General features: G+C 44.1%; 1 protein-coding gene across 2 annotated transcripts in view; it reads left to right on the forward strand.

Moving 5' to 3' along the window:
- The window catches only part of LOC148891789 (pre-B-cell leukemia transcription factor 1), a 93,671-nt gene extending 70,108 nt beyond the window's left edge, over positions 1-23,563 (forward strand). The window contains exons 3-9 of one of the 2 annotated variants that reach the window (XM_089008619.1): positions 491-735; positions 10,180-10,370; positions 11,398-11,533; positions 12,780-12,939; positions 13,729-13,841; positions 16,997-17,086; positions 22,763-23,563. In XM_089008619.1, the coding sequence (XP_088864745.1) occupies positions 491-735; positions 10,180-10,370; positions 11,398-11,533; positions 12,780-12,939; positions 13,729-13,841; positions 16,997-17,086; positions 22,763-22,855 (1,028 nt within the window). In that variant the 3' untranslated portion in view covers positions 22,856-23,563. The remainder of the gene's footprint in view (positions 1-490; positions 736-10,179; positions 10,371-11,397; positions 11,534-12,779; positions 12,940-13,728; positions 13,842-16,996; positions 17,087-22,762) is intronic. The other variant, XM_089008620.1, reaches the window with a different exon arrangement.
- The last annotated feature ends 3,015 nt before the right edge of the window (positions 23,564-26,578 follow it).

The following is a 26,578-nucleotide window of genomic DNA, read 5'->3' on the forward strand; positions in this document are numbered from 1 at the left end:
TCGAACGTTTGCTCTGCTATATTTAAAATATGTAGACTGAAATTGAGCAACGTGTCTTTGCATTAACATAACATGAATATGTTTAATTGGTTTTGTGCCTTTTAAATATCTACCGACAAGCCAATAAAGCCATCAGGAAGAAACTAAGAGAGCATAAGGAATGCAATGAAAGTGCAAGGCTTTGTTTTTTGTTTTTGTTTTTTAATTCATGAAATGATCGTCAGAATCAATGAAATTATGGTTTTATGATCTCACCGAGCTGCCGGCCCGTCTGAAGCAGCATCATTTTATGTCCCAGACTTGATCCATTAAAATGATGGCCATATTTTAAGGATGATCGTTTGCTAGTCTGACACGGAAGATGGTTAAGATGCTCCCCAAGTCATTGTAAAAGGTTCTCTTGATTTTTTTTTTGCGTTACCCGGAGTGACAATTTGTCAAGTTGATGTCATTGTTTTGACGCTGCGGTGTCTTGCTGTGTTCTCCCCAGTGCTCAGTATTCGTGGTGCCCAAGAGGAAGAACCTCCCGATCCTCAGCTGATGCGCCTGGACAACATGTTGCTGGCCGAGGGTGTCGCCGGGCCCGAGAAAGGCGGCGGGTCGGCAGCTGCGGCGGCGGCGGCCGCCGCCACAGGGGGCATCGGCGCCGACAACTCGGCGGAACACTCCGACTACCGGGCCAAGCTGACGCAGATCCGACAGATTTACCACACGGAGCTGGAGAAGTATGAACAGGTAGGAGAGGTGATGACGTTGAAATTATAGCTAGCGGTTAGTTGGCTCAGCCGCAGACGACCGCAGGGAAATCAAACGATCACATCAGCTGAATCATTTTATTATTTCATTAGCTTTAATTCCTTTTGGGAGGATTCCAGCTGGACCGTTTTTCTGGCCAGACATCAAAGCCTTTGGTGAGCGGAAGCTTATTTCTTGTAACCAAAACAAATACTTAACATGGGCATTTTCGACATCCAAATTGTCGGTTTACAGTGGGCGGTTGACTTGAGTTTGCTCAATTATTTTACAATTGACTGAATTTAGTGATTCAATTTTCTCCATTGAGACCAATCGAAATTTCGTTCATTAAGGATGTCATGCAAACTGATTTCATTTATTCATTCATTTTCCAAACCACTTTTTCCTCACTCGGTTTGCTGGAGTCTATCCCAACTGTCTTTTTGCATTAGGCAGGGGACAACCTGAACTAGTTGCGAGCCGATCGCAGCAAACCGATTTGAATCGAAAAATACATTTTGATTGATGTGAGTGAAAATCGAACCAAATATAATTTTAATTATAAAGTCAAGTCGGCATTGCTCAATTGTCACCATTAACTCATTCACTGCCATTCCTGAAGTTATTTTTCCATCCCATGAGGGGGCAGCATTTGCCATTTCCCACTATCACCTCGTATCACTTCATACCTATATAATTTAGGAATTAACTCTTTATTTCTGATCAAAGAAGAGAGTCTAAAGTTGCTTAAGCTGCATTGAATGTTTATGTAGTTCGATTTTTTCATTGTTTTCGATAATTTGAGTGAAAATGACAAAAACCCTGGCGCTGGAGTGGACACATTTTTGCATGTCTGGGAGTGAATTAATTACAAATTTATAGCTCTAGTATTCGTGGTGTTGTAAAGTTTTCTAACGGTTTCATCCCGATGGCACTAAAACTGGCCATCACTAGATTTTCACGTCAATGACTTGAACTGCTCCTCATCCTACCAGCCAAAATGAAAACCAGTGAAGTGTGGCTTTGATTGTCAGGAAACAGATGAAAGTAGCTGCCACGGTCGATTGTGAATGTGTGTCAAGGCACAGGTCAGAGGTCAGCTGCCCCTGACCTATTCTAGCAGAGCGTCAGCCAGCTGACCTTTTCAAGAGGCGAATATAAGATCAGTTTCCACATCGGTACACACACCTGCGCCATCTACTGACATGATGGTGCGAGGGCTGGATCACAAATTGACTCTAGACATAGTAAATCTTCACAACTTAAATCAGATGTGAGAGAACTCCCCCCACAATGAAGAAAAAATGGACACACGTGTTGACAAATGCGAGGCTTCTTTCTCCTCCATTGTACTATCGTGCAACTTCCCAAGACCAAGTTACTAGAACATATGACTCCAGTCTGAAATACAGTAAAGTCTCGTTATATCGATATCGGATATATCGATAGTCCCGGTTATATCGATACTATTTCTATGCACGCACAGAGAAAATTACATGCAAACAGGGTCGGATATATCGATAGTCCCGGTTATATCGATATTTTTTCGGACTCCCTTGAATATCGATATAACAAGACTTTACTGTACTTTTTTTTCCTGGCATTGGTCAACTGTACAATAGATTTTAAATTTTGCAACCATTGCGTGAATTCTGTTCTGAATACATTAAAGAGATGCTGATGGAATAGAAAGATGTGCAGACTCCACTCATTTGGAGCCCAAAGTTCAAAGCATGGTGCTTAAGGATTTAGCTTTATGCTGCACACAAACAAAGTAAGATGCAGACAGTTTTCAAGTTAGCCTCAAAGGCTTTTATTTATTCACTGCCATTTACGAATTTATTCGGGAATTGAAAATATGACGTAGAGCGCCATTCCCGAATGTGTGTGGTTTTGGTTTTTTTTTCATGCTTGGGGTGCCGATAAAGGGCTGACCATGGCCAAGAGCTGGCAATGCTTTTTTCCCTATCCACTAGGTGGCAGCATTTCCTTTTTTTCCATCTTAGCACTTGGTTCCAACTTCAGCTGGTTTCCCAGCGTTATATAAACCAATATGTATGTATTGCATTGCATTTTGGACAGCCACCCTCATTTCAAGCTCATATAACTCCAGACCCACATCATTTAGGACTTAGCTTTGCTGCTGAAAGAAAAGAGTCTAAGGTTTCTAACGCTGTATTGAATGTTTATGTAGTCCTATAACTCAATACATTTCTCTGGGTTCAAAAAAATTGATTACCCCTACCCTCCTCTAACATAGTAATATAATTATAGGTAATATGATTATGGCCTTTTCACACATTTTGAGAATCTAATTTCCCCCCGCCAAAAAAACTACTCCGCTTTTTACATTTATGGTATTGGTTTTTAAATGTCTGTATCTCTGATTTTTTTACATTTTAAACTTGTTTACTTTTAAATGTTAGATTTCACCCTTGTTTCCTTTTAAAGTAGTTTTCGTACTAGTGTATGTGAGGCAAATGAAGTTCCCTGATGTATGAATTGCATTAATATTTAAATAAAGCTGCCTTGCCTCACAAAGATTAATCTGTGGGTGCAAAGATTAATCTGTAGGATTAGGACTATTTTATAGTACAGTATACACACTGTTTTGGGAATGAAATGTTTGTTGTACCCCTCCATGAGTCGTCACCTTACCGTGGTGGAGGGGTTTGTGTGTCCCAATGATCCTAGGAGCTAGGTTGTCTGGGGCTTCATGCCCCTGGTAGGGTCACCCATGGCAAACAGGTCCTGGGTGAGGGACCAGACAAAGTACGACTCAGAAGACCCCATATGATGAAAAAGAGAAATGGATTCAGTTTTCCCTTGCCCGGACGCGGGTCACCGGGGCCTCTCTCTGGAGCCAGGACTGGAGATTGGGCTCGTTGGCGAGCGCCTGGTGGCCGGGCCTACACCCATGGGGCCCGGTCGGGCTCAGCCCGAAGAGGAAACGTGGGTCCCCCTTCTCAAGGGCTCACCACCCATGGGAGGGGCCAGAGGGGTCGGGTGCAATGTGAGCTGGGCAGCAGCCAAAGGCGGGGACCCTGGTGGTCCGACCCTCGACTGCAGAAGCTAGCTCTGGGGACGTGGAATGTCACCTCTCTTACAGGGAAGGAGCCTGAGCTGGTGCACGAGGTTGAAAAGTTCCGACGAGACATAGTTGGGCTTGCCTCCACACACAGCCTGGGTTCCGGTACCAGCCCTCTCGAGAGGGGTTGGACTCTCTTCCACTCTGGAGTTGCCCACGGTGAGAGGCGTAGAGCAGGTGTCGGCATACTTATTGCCCCCCGACTCGCCGCCTGTACATTGGGATTCACCCCAGTAGACGAAAGGGTTGCTTCCCTCCGCCTTCAGGTGGGGGGATGGGTTCTGACTGTTGTCTGTGCATATGCACCAAACAGCAGTTCAGTGTACCCATCCTTTTTGGAGACCTTAGGGGGTGTGCTGGAGAGCGCTCCCCCTGGGGACTCCCTTGTTCTGCTGGGCGATTTCAATGCTCATGTGGGCAATGACAGTGGGACCTGGAAGGGCGTGATTGGGAGGAATGGCCCCCCCGATCAGAACAGGAGTGGTGTCTTGTTATTAGACTTCTGTGCTCAACACGGATTGTCTATAACAAACACTTTATTCAAACATAAGGGTATCCATATGTGCACGTGGCACCAGGACACCCTTGGTCGCAGTTCGATGATTGACTTTATAGTTGTATCATCGGATTTGCGGCCTCATGTTTTGGACACTCGAGTGAAGAGAGGGGCGGAGCTGTCAACTGATCACCACCTGGTGGTGAGTAGACTCCGTTGTTGGGGGAAGATGCCAGTCCGACCTGAAAGACCCAAACGTGTTGTGAGGGTTTGTTGGGAACGTCTGGCAGAATCCCCTGTCAGAAGGAGTTTCAACTCCCACCTCCGGCAGAACTATACACATGTCCCGGGGGAGGTGGGGGACATTGAGTCCGAATGGACCATGTTCCGTACCTCCCTTGCTAAGGCGGCAAATCAGAGTTGCGGCCGTAAGGTGGTTGGTGCCTGTCGTGGAGGCAATCCCCGTACTCGCTGGTGGACACCAGTAATAAGGGATGCCGTAAAGCTGAAGAAGGAGTCCTACCGGGCTTATATAGCCTGTGGGACTCCTGAGACAGCTGACACGTATCGACTAGCCAAGCGGAATGCAGCCTCGGTGGTCGCCGAGGCAAAAACACGGGCATGGGAAGAGTTCGGTGAGGCCATGGAAGCCGACTTCCGGACCGCTTCGAGGAAATTCTGGTCCACCATCCGGCGTCTCAGGAGGGGAAAGCAGTGCACCACTAACACTGTGTACAGTGAGGGTGGGGCGCTGCTGACTTCGACTCGAGACGTCGTGAACCGGTGGACAGAGTACTTCGAAGACCTCCTCAACTCCACCAACACGCCTTCCTTGGAGGAAGCAGTGTCTGGGGACTCCGAGGTGGGCCCTCCGATCCTTGTGACTGAAGTCACCGAGGTGGTTAAAAAGCTCCTCGGTGGCAAGGCTCTGGATGTTGTGGGGCTGTCCTGGCTGACACGCCTCTGCAACATTGCGTGGTCATCGGGGAGAGTGCCTCTGGATTGGCAGACCGGGGTGGTGGTCCCCCTTTCTAAAAAGCGGGACCGGAGGGTGTGTTCCAACTACAGAGGGATCACACTCCTCAGCCTCCCTGGAAAGGTCTATTCAGGGGTCCTAGAGGGGCGGGTCCGTCGGAAAGTCGAGCCTCAGATTGAGGAGGAACAGTGTGGTTTTCGTCCCAGCCGCGGAACAGTGGACCAGCTCTACACCCTTAGCAGGGTCCTCGAGGTCGCATGGGAATTCGCCCAACCACTCTACATGTGTTTTGTGGACTTGGAGAAAGCGTTTGACCGTGTCCCTCGTGGAGTTCTGTGGAGGGTACTTCGGGAGTATGGGGTACAGGAGCGGCTGATACGGGCCGTTCGGTCCCTATATGACCGATGTCAGAGTCTGGTTCGCATTGCCGGCAGGAAGTCGGAATCGTTTCCAGTGAGGGTTGGGCTCCGCCAAGGCTGCCCTTTGTCACCGATTCTGTTCATAACCTTTATGGACAGAATTTCTAGGCGCAGCGTTGAAGGTTTCCGTTTTGGTAGCATCAGTATAGCATCTCTGCTTTTTGCAGATGATGTTGTACTGTTGGGGCCTTCAAGTGGAGCTCTCCAACTCTCGCTGGAGCGTTTCGCAGCCGAATGTGAAGCGGCTGGGATGAGAATCAGCACCTCCAAATCTGAGATAATGGTTCTCAGTCGGAAAAGGGTGGAGTGCCCTCTCCGGGTCGGGGAGGAGATTTTGCCTCAAGTGGAGGAGTTTAAGTATCTGGGTGTCTTGTTCACGAGTGAGGGTGAAGGGATCGAGAGGTCGACAGGCGGATCGGTGCGGCGTCTGCCGTGATGCGGACTTTGTACCGATCTGTCGTGGTGAAGAAGGAGCTGAGCCAAAAAGCAAATCTCTCAATCTACCGGTCGATCTATGTCCCAAGCCTCATCTATGGTCACGAGCTATGGGTTGTGTCCGAAAGAACGAGATCCCGGATGCAAGAGGCCGAAATGAGCTTTCTCCGTCGGGTGTCCGGGCTCTCCCTTAGAGATAAGGTGAGAAGCTCGGTCATCCGGGAGGGGCTCAAAGTCGAGCCGCTTCTCCTCCACATCGAGAGGAGCCAGATGAGGTGGCTCGGGCATCTGATTAGGATGCCCCCGGGACGTCTCCCTCGTGAGGTGTTCCGGGCATGCCCCACTGGCAGGAGACCCCGGAGACGACCCAGAACACGCTGGAGAGACTATGTCTCCCAGCTGGCATGGGAACGCCTCGGGATCCGCCAGGACGAGCTGGAAGAAGTGGCTGGGGAGAGGGAAGTCTGGGCTTCCCTACTGAAGCTGCTGCCCCCGCGACCCGACCCCGGATAAGCGGCAGAAGATGGATGGATGGATGGATGGATGGATGTTTGTTGTAGTAAGTGATTGGTCTGATAGGTAAGCTCTGCAGACACCTGATACGGATCTTGATCGTTTGAATCAAGTGCGTTTTGGAGGAGGGGATGATCTAAAGCATGCAGGATAGTGGGTCTTCGAGGACTGGAGAGGCTCAGCCACTGTATCCATCCATCTATTGTATAGGCCGCTCTATCCTCATCCGGGTCGCGGGGACTGTTAAAGCCTATCCCAGCCATCTTCAGGCAGTTGGCGGTGGACACCCAAAACCAATTGCCAGCAAATAGCAGGGCACACATGCACAACCAACTATTTATGCTCACACCTAAGGACAATTTTAAGTGTTCGAGCAGCGTGCCATGCATGTTTTTGGAATGTGGGAAGAAATCGGAGGACCTGGAGAAAACCCACGTGGGCCCGGGGAGAACATGCAAACTCCACACAGGGAGGCCGGACCCGGATTTGAACACACAACCTCTGCACTGTGAAGTCGGCTTGCTAACCACTACGGGGCTTCCTTTAATTTATTAATACAAAAGAATGTAAAAGAAATACTGTATATTAATAAATAAACATTTGTCTGAAATGGGCATGTTTTATCCAAATTTAAAAAAAAAAATAATATCGTTTGCTGCCATTCGCGAATTTATTTGGGAATTGAAAAGTGTGAGTTAACTTGCCCCTTCACCACCAATCATATGTCGCAGAAATCCGATTCTCTGACCTTTTCTGACTTTGAACAGAAAAAAATGAAAGATTTCAAACTCAAAGTCAAGGGAGGTTCGCGTCAAGCGTGGACTGCGGCCAGCTGTTACATGAGTCGCAGTGCCGTTCTTCTCCAAAGACTCGAATGTTGCATCACTTCCTGGGAAGTCAAAGCGCCGGTTGCGGCTTTGTCATCTTCTCCAGCGGACGGCAAGTCATAGCCGACCCGTCAAAGTCAATATACACCTCAGCAATCCAGAGCCGCCACGCACACGTATGACTGAGCTGTACGGGGCATGTACGTGCGCGTGTGAGCAAAACGAATGCTCGGTGCGTCACTTTGACTGACGTAACCCCGGTGTTGACAAGCAGCAGACACCTCGCAGTCTCACGCGGTGACTGATTCAGACAGGGAGGGAACAAGCAGCACAGAGAATGGAGAGACCCACTTTTAAACCCCTTGAACGCACACGTCGCTGAACGCCTGCTGTCGTCTTACGTTTCCCTTCACTTGTCTCAAAGACGTCATTTTTTGTTGTTGTACTCACAAGCACACCAGCACATCGCCGCTGTACAACTCCCAGCGCCACCTTTGTTTGCCGTCATGCATCACAGCTGATTGAATAGAGGGTGTTCTTACCTCTCTCAAGGATGTTGGAGTTTCATTGCAGCCTGAAGGATTATTTTAAAACTGTGTTTTGGCACCAAGGGGTCGAGGGGCCTCATTTCGAACAATGTGAGCACTTAAGGACGTTTTATGGAACAGTTGCTTGAACAAAACAGCTTGCCAATTTAGTGTTGCTCCGACTGATTGGCCACCAAATGTAGTCGATGTTTTTTAAAAAGTGTGTGATCACCCCAGCGGTGTGCCGTCAGGGCCTGCAAGACCTTCTTTGCTGGCTTAAAATATCTGATATTATTGAATATTATACTTTCTCCAAAACAAACATGCGGATCAAACCTCTAAAGATGGAGGACACTGATTTGCTGTGGCGACCCCTTGAAGGGAAAAGCCGAAAGGAAAACAACAACATATTTTGTTCATGAATTCTTATTAAATCATTCCAAATTGTCTTTCAGATTCCTTTCATTGCTTTTCCCCTGCTCTGCTGCTTCCGGGCGTGTGTTTTCGTATTTAAGCATTTAACTAAACACATTTCAGCCATCATTTGTTACCAGGGTCACAAATCTACCTGGGTGTCTTCGCCTTCACAATCAGTTCCGCAGGCCCTGAAGCATAAAAATCAATGTTGATGAATCTGTTGCTTTAACCAATCAGAGTTTGAGTTGGCAACGCATGGCCTTCTGGAAGTCGCTGGAAACGTCAGAGTTTTCGCAAACTATTATTGGGTAGTCACTAGCTAATCATAGTATCACTAGCCGCTAGTAATAAGAGCATACTGGCCAGAGCTAGCACACTGTAGTTGATTTAATAGTGGTTTGTCAACCCACAATGGCTGAAGGAGAAAAATGGATTTTGGTTGGTTAAAGCCATTTTCAAGACAGACTTTTCAAGAATAAATGCACATCATTATGAAAGGTTAGACAGCTAGCAAAAATATCAAATAATATTGCAATGTTATGAGGTAATCATGAATCCACACATTCATAGGAACATTTTCAACAGTTTGATGAAAGTATTTCTTAAGTTTCTTCAAGGCCCAAGTTATTTCCTGGCTACTGAACGTCTAGGGTTGACATGCACGGCCTGCCACTGGATCATCCTTTTTTTTTTTTTTTTTCACGTCGTACTTTTCAACCTGCAGCCAACTGGATATGCATTTTTTGTCATGCCACATGGAGATAATGTCCCATTTGTATACAATACAAAATAAAAAAAAACATATTTTACGGTGTGGCAGCCCGGTAGTCGAGTGGTTAGCACGTCGTCTTCACAGTGCAGAGGTTGTGAGTTCAAGACCAGGCCTCCCTGTGTGAGGTTTGCATGTTCTCCCTGGGCCTGCACGGGTTTTCTCTGGGTTCTCTGGTTTGCTCCCACATTCCAAAAACATGCATGGCAGGCTAATTGAACACTCTAAATTGTCTCTATGTGTGAGTGTGAGTGAATGGTTGTTTGCCTCTGTATTCCCTGCGGTTGGCTGGCAACCAATTCAGGGTGTCTCCCACCTCGTGCCCGAAGACTGCTGGGATAGGCTCCAGCAGCGATCCTAATGAGGATAAAGCAGTACGGAAAATGAATGGATAGATGGAATTTCTGGTGTACACGGTGCACCCAAAAGCCTCGATTTGAAAAGATAACCATGTGCCTTTACGCAAGTGCGCCTTATATGTGAAGTAATATTGAGCCACAACAGGTCTCGCAACTACTGTCCGTAGACACCGACTCCATTTCCCCCTGTAGAAGAAGTTGTGTGTGGTCCATGCTGGGATATATAAAAAGTCTATACAGCCTCTATTGTAGCACCTTATAATGTGGGTGTGCCTTATATTTGGAAAACTTTTTGAAAGACGTCATTCATTAAAGGTGCGCCTTAAATGTTGAAAACGTTTGAAGTTTGGATTTGGTACCTTGCAGCGGATTATTCATGGTCTTGCTTCATGGCTGCGGGCCTGTCTCATTCTCACCATCCATTGGGGGTGCGCATTATAGTCCGGTGCACCTTATACACCGGAACATACCGGATGTATTTTTTATTGCATTCAAACAGGACATTATGTCCATGCGACATGAGAAAAAAAAACAAAGCACAAACATTCGCATTTCTTGCTGGCCGAAAGGCAGATGTCCCGATTTTAGTCCCAATGTTTGGCCATTTTGTGATTCCAGGCGTGCAACGAGTTCACCACCCACGTGATGAACCTGTTGCGGGAGCAGTCTCGGACGCGACCCATTTCGCCGAAAGAGATCGAGCGCATGGTCAGCATCATTCACCGCAAGTTCAGCTCCATTCAGATGCAGCTCAAGCAGAGCACCTGCGAGGCCGTCATGATCCTGCGCTCACGATTCCTCGACGCCAGGTACGCTCTTTTCTCCGTTTCTTGTTGAAGGTTGATTGCTTTTTATTTTTTATAGCATGTTTAGATTTAATTTAATGGCATGTAGTCATAGATTTTAGTCCACTATTGAACATTTACACCCCAGACAATTATTTAAAAGCATTATGTCATTGTCACTGAAATCACATAATTTAACTTTTTTTATTTTTATGTATTTATTTTTTCATGTATTGTTACAGAATGTTTTCCAGTTTATTGTTACAATCATAAGTCATTTTATGCCATTAATATGACATCACATTACCTTTACATGACTTACATGTTTTTTTTTTTTTTTTTTTTTTTTTTTTTTTTATGATGACACCAGGTTTTCGAAATGTGTTGAGTTTTTTATGTTTGACCTCAAAAGCTTGCACAAGCCAGATTTGGCCATGTGTTGCAATTTATTTGGAATTATTGAATATTACTAAATACTTCACAACATTATATTCATTCATTCATTCATTCATTCATTCATTCATTCATTCATCTTCCGGACTGTTTGATCCTCATGTGGGTCGCCCTACTACATTGTATTTCATATTTTATTTTTTTATGATATCAAATGGTCGTTTCACTTTTATTGAATGTTGCTCATCTTTATTACTTTCATCGAGTTGCTTGTTCTGAAGGGAAAAGCCGAAAGGAAAAGTAGAGAAGGATATTATAATTGTAATGAATATGTGACCTGCTTGTGGAAAAACACATTTAGAATCAATAACATCCTTGCAGCAAAATAACTGAAAAATTGTTCACTGCTGTTTTTTTAAGTGTCATTTTATAATCACATTTTTTTTCTATTTTATTGTTAATATGCCAACAAGAGTTTTAAATTCATTTTGTTGCACAATGGTTTCAACTGGGACATTAGTATCACTCCTGTTACCACGGCAACACCATCTTTTATAATGCAGTAATTCAACCGATATTTCATTGTTAGTCAGTCCTGAAAGTATATTTTTGTGACTGCTAAGACAGATTGATAATTCTTTTTTTTTCCCTGCTCTAGGCGAAAGAGGAGGAACTTCAACAAACAGGCGACAGAGATTCTAAACGAGTACTTTTACTCCCATCTCAGTAATCCTTATCCAAGTGAAGAGGCCAAAGAAGAGTTGGCCAAGAAATGCAGCATCACAGTGTCACAGGTGATCCCCTTCACCATAGGCATTTTTTATTTGTTTTTCCAACGGAAGCCACTTGTTTTTTTGACTGTGGTTACCATTTTTTTCCATGACCAAAAGCCCCACTTAAAAGTCTGAGTGCTGAATAACACGTCTTATGTATTCACTGAGTTTCAAAAAAAAAGAAGAAGCGAAACACATACACATTAACTCATTCGCTGCCATTTCCAAATTTATTTGAGAATTAAAAATTGGGACGTGGAGCGTTATTCCCAAATTTGTTCTGGTTTTGGTGCCGATAAAGTGCTGTTCCCACCACTGGCAATGTTTTTCCTTTCCAAGAGGGGGGAGCATTTGTCTTTTGTCCATGTTAGCGCTTTGTTACAGCTTTAGCTGTTGTTAAAGCGCTATATAAATCAATATGTATGAATTGCATTGTATTTTGTACAGTTCTGATAACTCCTGATCCATGTAATTTAGGAACTAACTCTTTTTAATTAAAGAAGAGAGTCTAAGGTTTGTTACGCTGCATTAAATGTTTATGTAGTCCTAAAATTCAATATTCTGTGAGTCCTGCAATTTGAGTGAAAATGACAAATTGCAGTGGACACATTTTTTCACATCGTCTGGCAGTGAATAAGTTAAGTCGGTCGCGGGACGTGCATTGTGCAAAACAACATGGCACCTACAAAGGAACACACTTACAAAGCGCAATTAAAACTGTAAGCTAATAATTACATGGAGGACAATGGGAGTCGACGAGCCGTGAGAGAATTCAAAATCAACTAGTCCATTGTTCTATGGTGCTTTCGTTTTATGAAACGGCGCCGTCTATCCATCCGGGCAAGGATGAATGTAGCGCAACATCATCCACCGGATTCCAAGGAAAAACTGCTTAAAAGCTGAGAAATTACGCAACCCCAAAAAAGAAATTATTAAATATTTCATGAAGGATCTATTGTTATAATGCGTGAGTTTCACGAGTTGAATTAAACTACTGAAAAACATTTCATGCATGAAGTCTATGATCCACTGTTGCCCAAATCTAGTTTATTAAAACAACTAAGCAAGTCCAAGACTTTTGAATGGTAAAAAAAAAACTGAATTGTCAAACTGAGGAAAGAAAATGTGGATTCACGGCTCCCGGGAGAAAACATTGTGGTCTGTTTACACGGTGGTCTTACCACTGCAGAATAACACTTATGTAGATTCTGCAAAACAGTTCTCATTCAAGCAGTGTGTCTCATGTGTGTGTGATCTCTCTAAAAAGGTCTCCAACTGGTTTGGAAACAAGAGAATCCGCTACAAGAAAAACATCGGCAAGTTCCAGGAAGAGGCCAACATGTACGCGGCGAGGACCGCCGTCAATGCCACCAGTGTGTCTGCACACGGCAGCCAGGCCAACTCCCCGTCCACTCCCAATTCAGCAGGTGAGAGAGACCAATTGCCCCCCACCCCTCTACCCCCGCCTATCTGGAATTACTGTGAGCAGTGACCATCGGAAGATATTTCTTTGCCTTTCATTTCACCCGGCGCAGATGTAAGCATAAACTCTTGAAGTCTTTCTTATTGGGTTCTCCGGTTCTTGTTTTTTATTTGGATTTTTCTTGAACTCACCCACACGGTGCTATATAGTCTTCCTTGCCTTTCATTTATTTGTATTTTTTTTCCAGCACGCCATGTGACACTCATTTTCTTCTCTCCTCTCTCCATTATTGACCCTTTTGCTCTTAATTCTTCCTGCCTCTTGTCCGGTTGACCTCGTGCATGCCATTAAGCCGTTGAAAGGGCAAGCCGAGTCTTTTGTCATAAAGAGACTTTCGCCGCAGTATTGGATTAGGACCGGGTGTTGAAATCAAGTTACGCCCTGGTCTCTTTACGTCTGGGGAGCTGAGCTCCATTAAAGGCCCAACGCCGTTCTTTGGGTCTTCCTGCAGATCAATTATTGCTTCCTTAATGAAATAGGCGCAGCACGCACAGCAAACACTGATAGAATCCATGAGGCGAGCTTTAACTGGACTGAAGCAGTTCACGGACAATTACCTGTCTTGTGTCTCTTGAGTTATGCTTCAGAGATGTCTTCATGTGGACCCGCTGTGTCTGTCCTTGTAAACTAACCCGGCTAATGCACTTTTGCTGATGCATGATCTTTGAAACTTCTTTTTCTGTCCCTTTCCCTTGCTCTTTCTTTTCCTCCTCTGCATCTGTCCTGCTCTCAGGTTCTGCTGGTTCCTTTAACATGTCAAACTCCGGAGACTTGTTCATGAGTGTGCAGTCCCTCAATGGGGACTCGTACCAAGGGGGGCAGGTTGGGGCCAACATACAATCCCAGGTAGGCGTTTCTCCAGTTTCTAAGGTAGCGTGTACAACCAGAACTCATTCAGGTCTGTCTATTACAGTGACACTTGGAACATGGAAATTAAGCTAATTTCTTGAGTTTTTAAGGAACTTATTGGAATTCAATGTCAGTGGACGAGTTATACTTACCTATAAATTAAAGTCTCGTTATATCGATATCGGTTATATCGATAGTACTGCTTATTACGATACTATTTCTATGAACGCAAGGAGAAAATTTACATGCCGCAGGATCGGATATATCGATAGTCCGGTTATATCGATATTTTTTCCGACTCCCGAGAATATCGATATAACGACACTTTACTGTATTTGATTTGTGAATGATTGTTTTTCATTTGTTGGCATAAAGGTTCCAAAGAATTATCAAAATAATGGACATTATTCCCGGCACAACCATTCATTGTTTGCTTCACCTTGTAAGGTTTTGTTTCGTTTTGTCATGTTTTACTCATGGTTTTCTTTGTTACTTTGGACATTTCCTTTCTGATGTTGTTTGAGATTTTGTTCCTGCCGACTTTCTTTCATACAATTGGGCAAATACATCATGCTCCTCCCCCCTGTCTTCTTTTTAGGGTCGACCACCACCACCACCTTGCAAATCGTGAAATTTAGGGCTTTTCGTGGAATATTTTGGCCTTACATTTTTCAGAAATAAAAGGTTTTTTTGAGAAATTAATTACAAACAAAAAACAAACAAAAAATCCCAATTTTACATTTCTAATTCATGTGGCAAAAACAATAAATAATGGCAAAATCGAGAACAAAATTTTGCCTACCCAAGTAATTTTTATAGATTACCAAAATGAAAAGACATTTTATATATCCCAGCATGTACTTCGCACGACTTCTTCTACGGGGGTAAATTGAGTCAGCGGCTGCTGACAGTAGTTGCGAGACCTGTTGTGGCTCAGTTTTACTACGTATCAGGCACAGGGTCACCTTTTGATAAAAACCTTTTTGGTGCGCCTTATACACCAGAAAATACAGTACTGACATTAAAATTTAAATGCCGCATGTCCCACTTTTCCACAAAGTTCTACGCAAATCGCTTAACTCAACGTGTTCGACCAAAGTCACATTGGAGATGAACGCAATAGCTCAACCTCCACCAAGACACAGAAGTCGCACTTTGCCTCGAGCACTCCATTATCGCACTGGCCATTGTCAAGGCGTTGTTGAGTAGACGACGGTGGACAGTTCTGGAAGTGGCTCAACACTCATCAGGACCCCTGACTCGCATAGCATAGCCGCAGCCGTAGTCATAGCCGTAGCATAGCCAGCGGTGTAGCACGCCTCTGCGACCTTGCCCCAGTGGACGCAGATGTCCGGCGCCGCGCTCAGGAGTGTTATAAGTCTTCACCGGGAACTGAGAAAACACTACCCGTGGTGATTCTCTCGTTTGGTTTCCGTGCTTTTGGCAGCATTCCTCAACCCATCCAACGAACGCCCCACACCCCATCCCTGCACACGCACAAACACACACAAACACACACAAACACACACAAACACACACACACACACACACACACACACACACACACACATGCACTGCCTTTTCTATTCAGATCACCTCGAGAAACACCCGAGGTTGAGCATGAATATTCAAATGTGACAACTCTTAAAGGGGTAAAGTGGTCTTCGGGGTTGGCCCCTCACTACCCAACCTCACATTCCTCCTAATGGATTAGTTTTACACCGTTGTCGGGCCTGCTCTCTGCAATTCCACGAGAGGAAGTGGGGTGTCGTGGGGTGGGAAGGTTTGACTAAATGAGCCTTGAGTAGAGTCATTTGTAGTGGTACCCAAATGGCAGGTGTGCTTTTTCAAGCATAACCTGGCCAACTGCGGTGCCAAAAGCTGCAAAGTGGCTCCTAGTGAACATGGAAAATGGCGCTTTTCCAGAAGAAAAAACATGTGGTGCGCACTGTGTTGATCACAGTGATCGCAGCCAAACACGCTATCATATAACAGTTCATCAAGATTGAAAAAAATCATTTTCACGTCACAAAGCCAGTGCTTTTCTTTTTTTTCTTTTTTGGGTGTAATGTTTCCACCGCTACCCTCCAGGAAGAAGAAATTATTTTGTTCACCACCAACTCTCCGCCACGACTATAAAACGCACCATTTGTCAATTAAATTCTTGTCCGTACACTTCTACAAAGGCGTCAATGCTTGCACACTCTCTAAGAGAGAGAAAGCCACTGCAACCAGAATTCATGGGTCTAGGGACAATTTAGTGTTCCATTAACCTGCCACGCATGTTTTTGGAATGTGGCAGTAAACAGGAGGGCCTGGAGAAAACCCACACAAGCACAGAAGGCCCAACGGTGTTCTGTGGGTCTTCCTACAGATCAATTACAAAGAAAAGCCGTAGCCGGAATCAAACCCTGCACCCTCTGCACTGTGAGGCCAATGCACGAACCACTCGATCACCACTATTATTCACATAATGGTCACGCTGGGTGCTGGAGCCTATCACAGCTGTCTTCGGACAGAAGGCGGGGACACCTTGAACTGGTGCCAGCCAATCGCAGGGTTGATAAAGACAAACAGCCATGTACTGTATGTACATGTATTTGTAGTTTTCAATCCGCTTGCCATGCATGTTTTTGGAATGTGGGAGGAAACTGGAGTACCCAGAGAAAACCCACTCAGGCCCAAACATGCAAACTCCTCACAGGAAAGCTAGAGTCAGAACGGAACCCTGCACCATTGCACTGTAAGGCCGATGTGCTATGGACTAATGGTTCGCCTCCATTTATGTGTATTGATTTCTTAATTAATCAAGCAAATGATCTGTTGGTACCCACAGAACAATTTAACAGACACGGTCGAAGAAACATTGCATTGCTTCTTGGATTTGTAAATCCCTGTTTTTACCATGGAAATGCAGACATTATAGCCATCCAACCAAAACACAAATACTTACGTACATCATTCCTAATGTGTCCCCTCTTCATATCTTGTCAGTTTGCTTGTTATCAAGCATTTGCCCTGATTGTGCCGTTCACTATCGCACTGACCTTTCTTGCTGCACTTGATTATCTGCACTTTTTGTCTAACCTGGGATTTTATGCTGTGACTCCCCACCCCCACTCCGACCATCCCACCCTCTTCCATTGTTCCAGGTGGATACCCTTCGCCATGTTATCAGCCAGACCGGCGGATACAGTGACAGCCTCGCTGCCAGCCAGATGTACAGTCCACAGGGCATCAATGTAAGTACGCCCGCGTGGAAAGATGGCGTGTGCGTGCTGCCACCACACTTGGTATGTCTCAGTTAGCCTGCTATCCAGCCAGTCAACCCCCTACGTTTCGTTTCGGCCGTGCCCTGGGTGGCAGGCAATGAGGCAGCTAGCGGCCTGAATTCGCTGGACACGCTCTGAGTCTGTCGGGGGACATTAGCGTTAGCGTGGCACCTGCAATGGTTGAGAACAAGGACACAGGTGTCATCTGAGCACAACAATATTCTTCTACCTTGTGAACCGTAGTTGAACCCCTCCCACCCCAGATTCTCTCACGTTGAAGTTGCCATTTACCTACACCAAACTTTGTTAATTAAAATAAATTGTGCAACAACTACGATACGATTGCCACCAAACCTTTGTCAAGGCAATGGGGATGGCCCAAAAATGTATTTGAAAAGAGTAAAGGGTTGAGTATCTATTAGCATCTAGAAACTGATTCTGAACAGAATTTTGATTTTTGCACCTCCAGTCTGCATGATTTTCTAGTCCTTCAAAATCATGTGTCATTTGAAAAATACTCTTCACAAAGGTAACGCAGCTTTGTTTATATCGTGGATTTCATATACAAAAAAAACTCCAAACTGACATTCAATAGGCAAAGGAACAGAAGATATTTAACAAACAAAATAATGAAGCAAAAAGTAGTTCACTAAAACTGTTCAGAGAATGTGCTGCACAAGAACGTGATTTTGGAAAAACAAATAGGATAGAAATATTCTCCAAAAAATCTGAACTCATTCACTGCCAGACGTGCAAAAATTTGTCCAATACAGTGGCAGGGTTTTTGTCATTGTCACTCAAATTCCAGGACTCGCATAATATTGAGTTTTTGTCACGGTTTGCAAGGTGGTGATGGCGGTTGTGCATCCCCAAATAAGCAGGCAGGAGGGAGCAGCAGGTTGCATTTGAGAAATAGCATTAAAATAAAGTCAACAGGAACAAAATCTAAAACATCAAAAACATCTGAACAGAAAAATACAAAGTATCAAAGAAGAACCAAGAGTAAAAGTCTGCCAAGATGAAACAAACACATGCACAGCATACAATGCAATAAATGCACTGCACAATACAATGACCCGACACCGAATGATCGTGCCAGGAGTCCTTTTAACTGCCACTGATTGGAACGACCAACACCTGCGCGGCTGCAGGCAGGGCCGACAGCGCCATCCGTCGCTCGCCAACCTGATCATGACAGTTTTAGGACTACATAGACATTCAATGCAGCGTAGGAAACCCTAGTCTCTCTTCTTTCATCAGAAAAAAAAACAGTTAATTCCTAAGTTATATGGGTCTGGAGTAATATGAGGTAAATGCTGCCCCCTCGTGTTGCCAGAGGTCTGACCAGCGCTTTATCAGCACCCCTTGCAAGAAAAAAACAAAACGCGAACAAATTTGGAAATGGCGTCATATTTTCAATTCCCAAATACATTCGCGAATGGCAGTGAATGAGTTAATCATTGGTATCGGAGGGAACAATAGCATAGTTTTTAACCCAGATTTAATACCCTTTACACTTTGTGCAAAGTTCAATTCTGTTGGAAGTTTATGCCATGTACATGCAGCATAACAGCAAAATGCTGATGCCCCATCTTTGCTTTGAACTCTTTGAGCCTCAGTCTCTGACATTCAAAGGTTCAAATTAGACACATGATAATGAATTACAACATGCATAGTTTTTACACACTGACTTAAATACAGCGTTTTTCTTGGTTAGGGGGACAGGCTTGCTCATCCAAATCCAGAGTCTGGCTTTTGTGACCTTGAGTACCCGACCATAACACAACTCAGGCATGTCACCTCAGCGTTGCCAACGTAGATTGTGACAATTCACCAATCAGCCCCGTTTCCTCACTGACACATTTTCTCAAACAGACAAATAACAAAAGATTTAGTAGGTCGCTGTTTAATGTCACACTTTGGACAGACATTCCAAAAACCCACTTTTGTGTACACAGACAATTAAAAATACAATTTCCAGAGCATGCTCCCTTTAAAGAATAACCCATTGTATTTTCTTGGTCTTAAAGGATCACGACAAGCTTTTGTAGGTCTTCTGGCAGGGCCGAGCCAGGCCGGGCATGGCGGCGGCACTGGAGGCAGTGTGTTAACATGTATATCCACAGCGACAGGCGGCGCGGCGCTGAACAGAATCAATACGACAGTCGCGGGGACAAAGGGAGCGGGGCTTTGGGCAAACAGTCCAAGCACATTGGCCCGATCATTCATCTACACAAACAGCCGCACTGACAAGGCTGCAACAGCCCTGGCGCTCGCTATTATAAGAACATGCACGCATGGAGATCGCCGCGATGTGCAACAGGCTCGACGGGGTGTCCCGCCGCGAGTCTCGCTCTCACCCACCTCGATTATCATATCATAGCAATCATAGCAATAAAAGTGGATGTCTTTCTTTGGAAATGTAATGTTAACGAGCATTGCGTTGTTGGATATGGAAAACATTGAATGAAATATAGATCAAAAGCCATATAGGTCATGTTTTATAGTGTCATATATCAATGCGTGTAATGTGTCCTGAATATCAATAAAGGATAAATATGCAAGCTTTTTTTTTTTTTTTGAAAGTGCCTGAAGGTAGTTTTAAAATCGAAACAAGGATGTTAGTTGGAGATGACATATCATGTCCTTGCTCATCTCACGTTTCGCTCTGTGAGCCAAAACAAAACCGGCAGCCGCAGTATTTTATTTATTTTAACACAAGTCTGGATGAAATAATAGCAACACACAAAATAACCAACCCCTCTGCCTTCGTGAGCTTTGTGAACACCACATCTGATTTTTTTAATTACTGTGTCATTCATGCAAATATATATTGTCATTTTGTTTACCAAATGTGGAATAATTCACTTTAGTTGAATTTAAAAAATAAGACACATACACACACACACACACACACACACACACACACACACACACACACAGACACGGTGTATATATATATATATATATAAAATCCTCGTCTCACCATGGGTGGTGTCTGTCCCCATTTCAGCTCGGGTCCTCTACCAGAGGCCAGGAAGCTTGAGGGTTCTGCGCAGTATCCGTGCTGTTCCCAGCACTGCGCTTTTCTGGACCGAGATATCCGATGTTGTTCCCGGGATCTGTTGCAACCACTCGTCGAGTTTGGGGGTCACTGCCCCAAGTGCTCCGACCACCACAGGCACGACTGTCACCTTTACCTTCCAGGCTCTCTCCAGCTCCTCTCTGAGCCCTTGGTATTTCTCGATTTTCTCATGTTCCTTCTTTCTGATGTTCCCATCACTCGGGACCGCTACATCCACGACAACGGCTTTCCTTTCCCCTTTATCTATGACCACGATATCTGGTTGGTTGGCCATTACCATCTTGTCAGTCTGTATCTGGAAGTCCCACAGGATTTTTGCTCGGTTATTCTCCACCACCTTGGGAGGTGTTTCCCATTTTGACCTTGGGGTTTCCAGTCCATACTCCGCACAGATGTTTCGGTAGACTATGCCAGCCACCTGGTTATGGCGCTCCATGTAGGCTTTCCCTGCCAGCATCTTACACCCTGCAGTTACGTGTTGGATTGTCTCAGGTGCCTCTTTGCACAACCTACACCTTGGGTCTTGTCTGGTGTGGTATATCCCTGCCTCTATGGCTCTGGTGTTCAGGGCCTGCTCTTGGGCAGCCAGGATGAGTGCCTCTGTGCTGTCCTTTAGGCCAGCCCTCTCTAGCCACTGATAGGACTTCTTGAGATCAGCCACTTCTGCTATGGTTCGGTGGTACATCCCGTGTAGGGGCTTTTCCTCCCATGATTGTCCCTCTTCCAGCACCTCATCCTCTGTTCCCCATTGGCTGAGACATTCTCTGAGTACATCATCCGTTGGAGCCTTCTCTTTGATGTATTCATGGAGCTTGGATGTTTCATCCTGGACAGTGGCTCTCACACTCACTAGTCCCCGGCCTCCTTCCTTACGGCTTGTGTACAGTCTCAGGGTGCTGGACTTGGGATGGAACCCTCCGTGCATGGTGAGGAGTTTTCGGGTCTTAACATCCGTGGTCTGAATCTCTTCCTTTGGCCACCTTATTATTCCTGCAGGGTATCTGATCACTGGCAGGGCATAGCTGTTTATTGCCCGGGTCTTGTTCTTGCCATTGAGCTGGCTTCTGAGGACTTGCCTCACCCGCTGGAGGTATTTGGTCGTAGCCGCTTTCCTTGTTGCTAATTCGAGGTTGCCATTGGCCTGTGGTATACCGAGGTACTTGTAGCTGTTTTCAGTGTCTTTAGTGAAAAAAAAGAAATATCACCTTGGGTAGGAGTGTGCATTTAAGACAGTTTAGCAACCTAGGGTGGAAGTTAAGGATTTTGGCATATATATATATATATATATATATATATATATATATATATATATATATATATATATATATATATATATATAGATATATATATATATATATATATATATATATATATATATATATATAGATAGATCCCCCCCTAAAGATAGTGACAATGAATGTCAATATTACTAATATTACTAATATTTTCACTGAGTTCACCTTCACCTCCTAAATCCATCACCACCAATTGTTCCTCTGCAAATTGCTGGTGGGTGTCATCGCCTTTCCCAGAAAGCCAAGAAATGTTTTGTGCCTCCCGTTTTTTTGTTTTTTTTTTGTCTCCGTGCTCGTTATTGTATAACATGACAGACAGCATGTACGCTAAATAACAGGCTTTGGGAAATAAGCGGCAGCTGAAAAGCGCGTACCCATTTTGACTTAATAGTTGAAATTGCAATTGATGTCACTAATGGTCCCGAGTCAACCTTTGAGACGACTTTGACGGAGCAATTCTTCTTTTTTTTATTATTGTTGTTATCATGTATTCTTTCATTCTGACGTATATGAATGTGTGTGCGTGTCTTTTGGTTTCAGTCCTTCAGTTATTCTCCAAAGATGTCCAGGGACAATTGGCACAGCGCTATTTTTGCTAAAAATCTTTTCATATGGTGTGCGTGCGTGCCCACGTGTGTGTGTGTGTGTGTCTAAAACAAAAGAGCATGTTTTTGTTCATATGGTGTGCGTGCGTGCCTATATGTGTGTGTCAAAAAAAAGGAGCATGTTTTTGAGGGCGATGCTGTTTGTCTTTTGATGCTATTTTCTCGAGGGCGTGATTCATTTTATGCATCGTATCCATTCATATCGGGTTTTTTTTCACTGGCCTCACAAAGGAGGATTTTTTTTTTTTTGTATAAACTCCATACATGTTTGTATTTTTTTGTTTGATTAATTCTGTTTAATACTGTATCTATTATATGCATTTTCAAATTCATCCATTATCTGAACCGCTTGCCCTCACGAGCGTGTTGAAGCCTATCTCAGTTGCACACCCGGAACACACACACACACACACACACACATAGTACACTCACACAGACACACACATGCACATATAATAGGAGCACAGCACAAAGATTTGTTTTGTTTTTATTTTTAAATGACAGATCTAATTGCCGTAAATATGCTGGTAACATTGACTTGGGCTCAATATTTGCAGAGTATCTGGCATTTGCAAGGATATGCAATGTGGCATTCACAAGCATTTTACCCCACGTCACTCTTTGTGACAATGTTAAGAGCTCTTTTGCTTTTTGTTTCCAGACGAACGGCGGCTGGCAAGATGCTCCGACCCCTTCATCAGTGACATCACCCACGGAAGGACCCGGAAGCGTTCATTCGGACACCTCCAACTGAATCCGTCCACCCGACCACCGTACCCTTGTATAAATTGCAGAACTGACCTTCACAGTATTAAAAAGAAAGAAATTCACTACGCCGCTGCACGCAGAGGTACTGTGGAAAAGTTGAAATGAAAAAAAAAAAGAAAAACCCAACAACAGTATTTCCTCTGCTTGTAACCTTGGACATTTGGGATACAAACAATGAAATTCTAAAGAATTCAGCTGAGAAGTTTGTACAGCGTTCACACACGTTCTCTTCTATTTGATTCCGAGGGATGAGCTTACTTCTGATTCAACCGTTTCCATCGGCAGCGCGGCGAACGCTAAATGAAAAAAACCCAAGCGTCGGTTGCTTTTAGTTGTCGTTCTACCTCTCGGCAACTCCAAGAAGAAATGAGAAAAAAACCGTCAGTGACCAGGATTTGTTTTGTAAAAAGTTGTCTTTGCGAGCAAGAGGCATACCTTCTTACGTATTCTACATTTTGTTGTCTCTCATCTATTCTATTCTATGGTACGCCATTTTAGACTAATCTTGCTCAGTTGTTTACAATGTGTGCTCGGTCCGAGTATGTCCGTCCTCCTCGACCCTCCCTTGCCTTTTTTGCTCCCAACTGTGTCGCCGGCGTCTTTGAACCCAGTTTATGTCGGGACATGTCCACCTCTAAAGTAACCCTGTGAAGTATGTTATCTGTAAAACAATAAAGAAATGCTTGTCATCACATTCGACAAGCTTGACATCATTCATTTCGCCGGAGGACGTCCTCAAGTCCAGCAAGGAACAGTCAATCGTCTTTGCCGCGTGCTAGCAGGGTGACATTTGAGGAGTTCTTCTATTGATGGAAACATTCTGTGGGACAATTCATGAAAAATGCTTTTCCTACAAAAGTAACAGTTTGACACAATTGTTTTTGTGCGACAAATCTTACAAAATAACAAAAATCTTCTTTTTCTTTCGGCTTTCTGCATCATCTTCTCTCACACACAACATCCATACACTTTGTCTTTGGTCTTCCTCTCGGTTATCCCGACTGGCAGTTGAAGGGTCAGCATCCTTCTCCCAATATAGTCACTCACTCTCTCCTCTGGACATGTCCACACCATCTCAGTCTGGTCTCTCTAACTTTCTGTCCGAAGTCTCTAATATACTCATTCCTGATCCTATCCAGCCCGGTGACTCTCAAAGAAAACCTCAACATATTCATCTCTGCTACCTCCAGCTGTGCTTTGGGTCTTTTCTTCAGTTACAAAATAACAAAAAAAACCTAATGTTGAAAATCATTTTCGTTAACTAAATACGATGTAAAAGGAAATGAACTGAAAGTAAATTTCTGTTGACAAAACTAAATACACTAATTGTTGCCAAAATGCGATTTGTTCCCATTTTGGGCAATTGACTGATGGCATTTAATTTTTATTTTAAATTAATTTAGATGTGTATGTCTATTAAAGAGAGAGAGACAGAGAGCAAGATAGATAGATAGATAGATAGATAGATAGATAGATAGATAGATAGATAGATAGATAGATAGATAGATAGATAGATAGATAGATAGATAGATAGATAGATAGATAGATAGATAGATAGATAGATAGATAGATAGATAGATAGATAGATAGATAGATAGATAGATAGATAGATAGATAGATAGATAGATAGATAGATAGATAGATAGATAGATAAACACTCAATGTTAACGAAAGAAGCGACAAAGTCATCATGTCAAAGTATGTGTTTTCTAAATGTGTAACATTTTTTGTGGCCTTTTGTTGGCTTTTGTGCTCTTTTGTTCCTTTCTTTGTGCTTTATGTAGTCTCTTACTCTTTCCTTGGTTCACTGGCACTCGTAAACTACTTGTGTTGACTTTCTTTCTCCAAAGGGGTTGTCGGCACATCAAAAACGATGACGGGATACGGCAATGCATCATACGTCAGCATAATGTGAACATCATGAAAGAGTCCTTTGTAAACGTACTCACTGCACCCTTACAAAAACAGGAAGTGAGCCAAGGTTACACACTGCAAGTTGACGCCCTCCTTTTATGGCTCAGCATCCCGCTTCTCGTAATTACTCTTGTCTGACTTAATGGCACACATTATATTCCCTCAGAAAAACAATGCCATTTCCATTTTCAGGAAGCTTGCCGAGTAGAAATGTGCATTTTTGTCTGTTTTCATTTCCTTTATTTTACACATGAATGAAAAACATGAAGTTGGAAATATTTCTTTCGGGGGACGGCCCGGTAGTCGAGTGGTTAGCACACCGGCTTCACAGTGCAGAGGTCGCCGATTCGCATCCCGGTCCGGCCTCCCTGTGTGGAGTTTGCATGTTCTCCCGGACCCGCGTGGGTTTTCTCCAGGTCCTCCGGTTTCCTCCCACACTCCAAAAACATGCATGGCAGGCAGATTGACCACTCCAAATTGTCCCTAGGTGTGAGTGTGAGAGTGACTGTTGTATGTCTTTGTGTGCCCTGCGATTGGCTGGCAACCAATTCGGGGTGGCCCCCGCCTGGTGGCAGAAGACAGCTGAGATAGGCTCCAGCAACCCCCGCAACCCTAATGAGGAATAAGCGGTACGGAAAATGAGATGAGAGAAATTTCTTTGGGCAAATTTGTTCTTTTTTTACTTTTTCCTGAAAAAATATATTGTTTTCTTTGGTTGGTACATTTTCTTCATCACAACACATTCAAACATTGTTTTTTTATGTACAGTAACTCATTCTCTGTTGATTTGATGGGAGGGTGTCATAAATGCTCAAATCTGGCCCACTTATTGTGGTCTGCAGCAGATTTTAATCACAGATGGTTCCTTTAAACATTATTTTGTCACTGATTTTTGAAATTTTGTCTTAACATGTGTGTCCTTTAATTGTTTGCACAATCCAGATTTACTCATTTTAATCAACGACGTACTCAGAAGTCCTCCAAAGAAACATACAATTTGGATAGGCTTAGATTTTGTCACGTTTCACGTATTTTCCCCAGCAAAGATTTTTGACATTGGGGAAAAAAATGGACAGTCACTTTGCTCTGGATTTTGCCCCACACTTTTACAAGGATGCACAGGATGAAACAAGAATGGATTTGGTCGTGATATATGCAATCCTGCCAACAAATATCCAAACAAACAGTGATGAAACCACAATAACAAGAACACGGCGCAATAATGGCCCCATTCTTGCCAGATTGTCCCCTGAAATCCTCCACACAGCAGCGCTGACATTATCAGCCAGGACAGTCGCATGTCTGACAGAATTACTTTCAGCGCAAGTGAATATTCATAATTGGCCCAGCAACGGGGTGAGGGGAGAAGGTAGCACTTGGCGTTGAAGTCCTCAGACGGTCACAGGCCTTGACTGCTGAGTGAGTGTGAAATGCCAGAGCCAGACTGCTGGCCCGCGCCCTGAGGGGGGCCGAAGAAGCCCGCCTGCCTGCCCGTGACGACGATGCAGGCAACAAAAACAATGTGACAAGGCCCCGTCCCGACCCGTCTCCTGGTCTCTTTTGCGATGTGACTCGTCTGAAAGACACACAGATTGTGTGTGGCTCCTCATTGAGATCATCGCTGACCAAAACAGACAAATAAAATTGTACTTGTAGAGTATTTTTCACGGATGCTGACAGTAAATAAAGTAATCCCGCTTCTATCGCCTTGATCACATTCCATAACACCTTTGCAATAAGTCAAATTCACAATATGGAAAAACACTCTTCAAAACTCTCTAGGAATGCTTTCATA

This window comes from Hippocampus bargibanti, linkage group LG11 (genome assembly GCF_051943395.1).
Source record: "Hippocampus bargibanti isolate YZ-2025 linkage group LG11, ASM5194339v1, whole genome shotgun sequence".
Classification (NCBI taxonomy): domain Eukaryota; kingdom Metazoa; phylum Chordata; class Actinopteri; order Syngnathiformes; family Syngnathidae; genus Hippocampus; species Hippocampus bargibanti.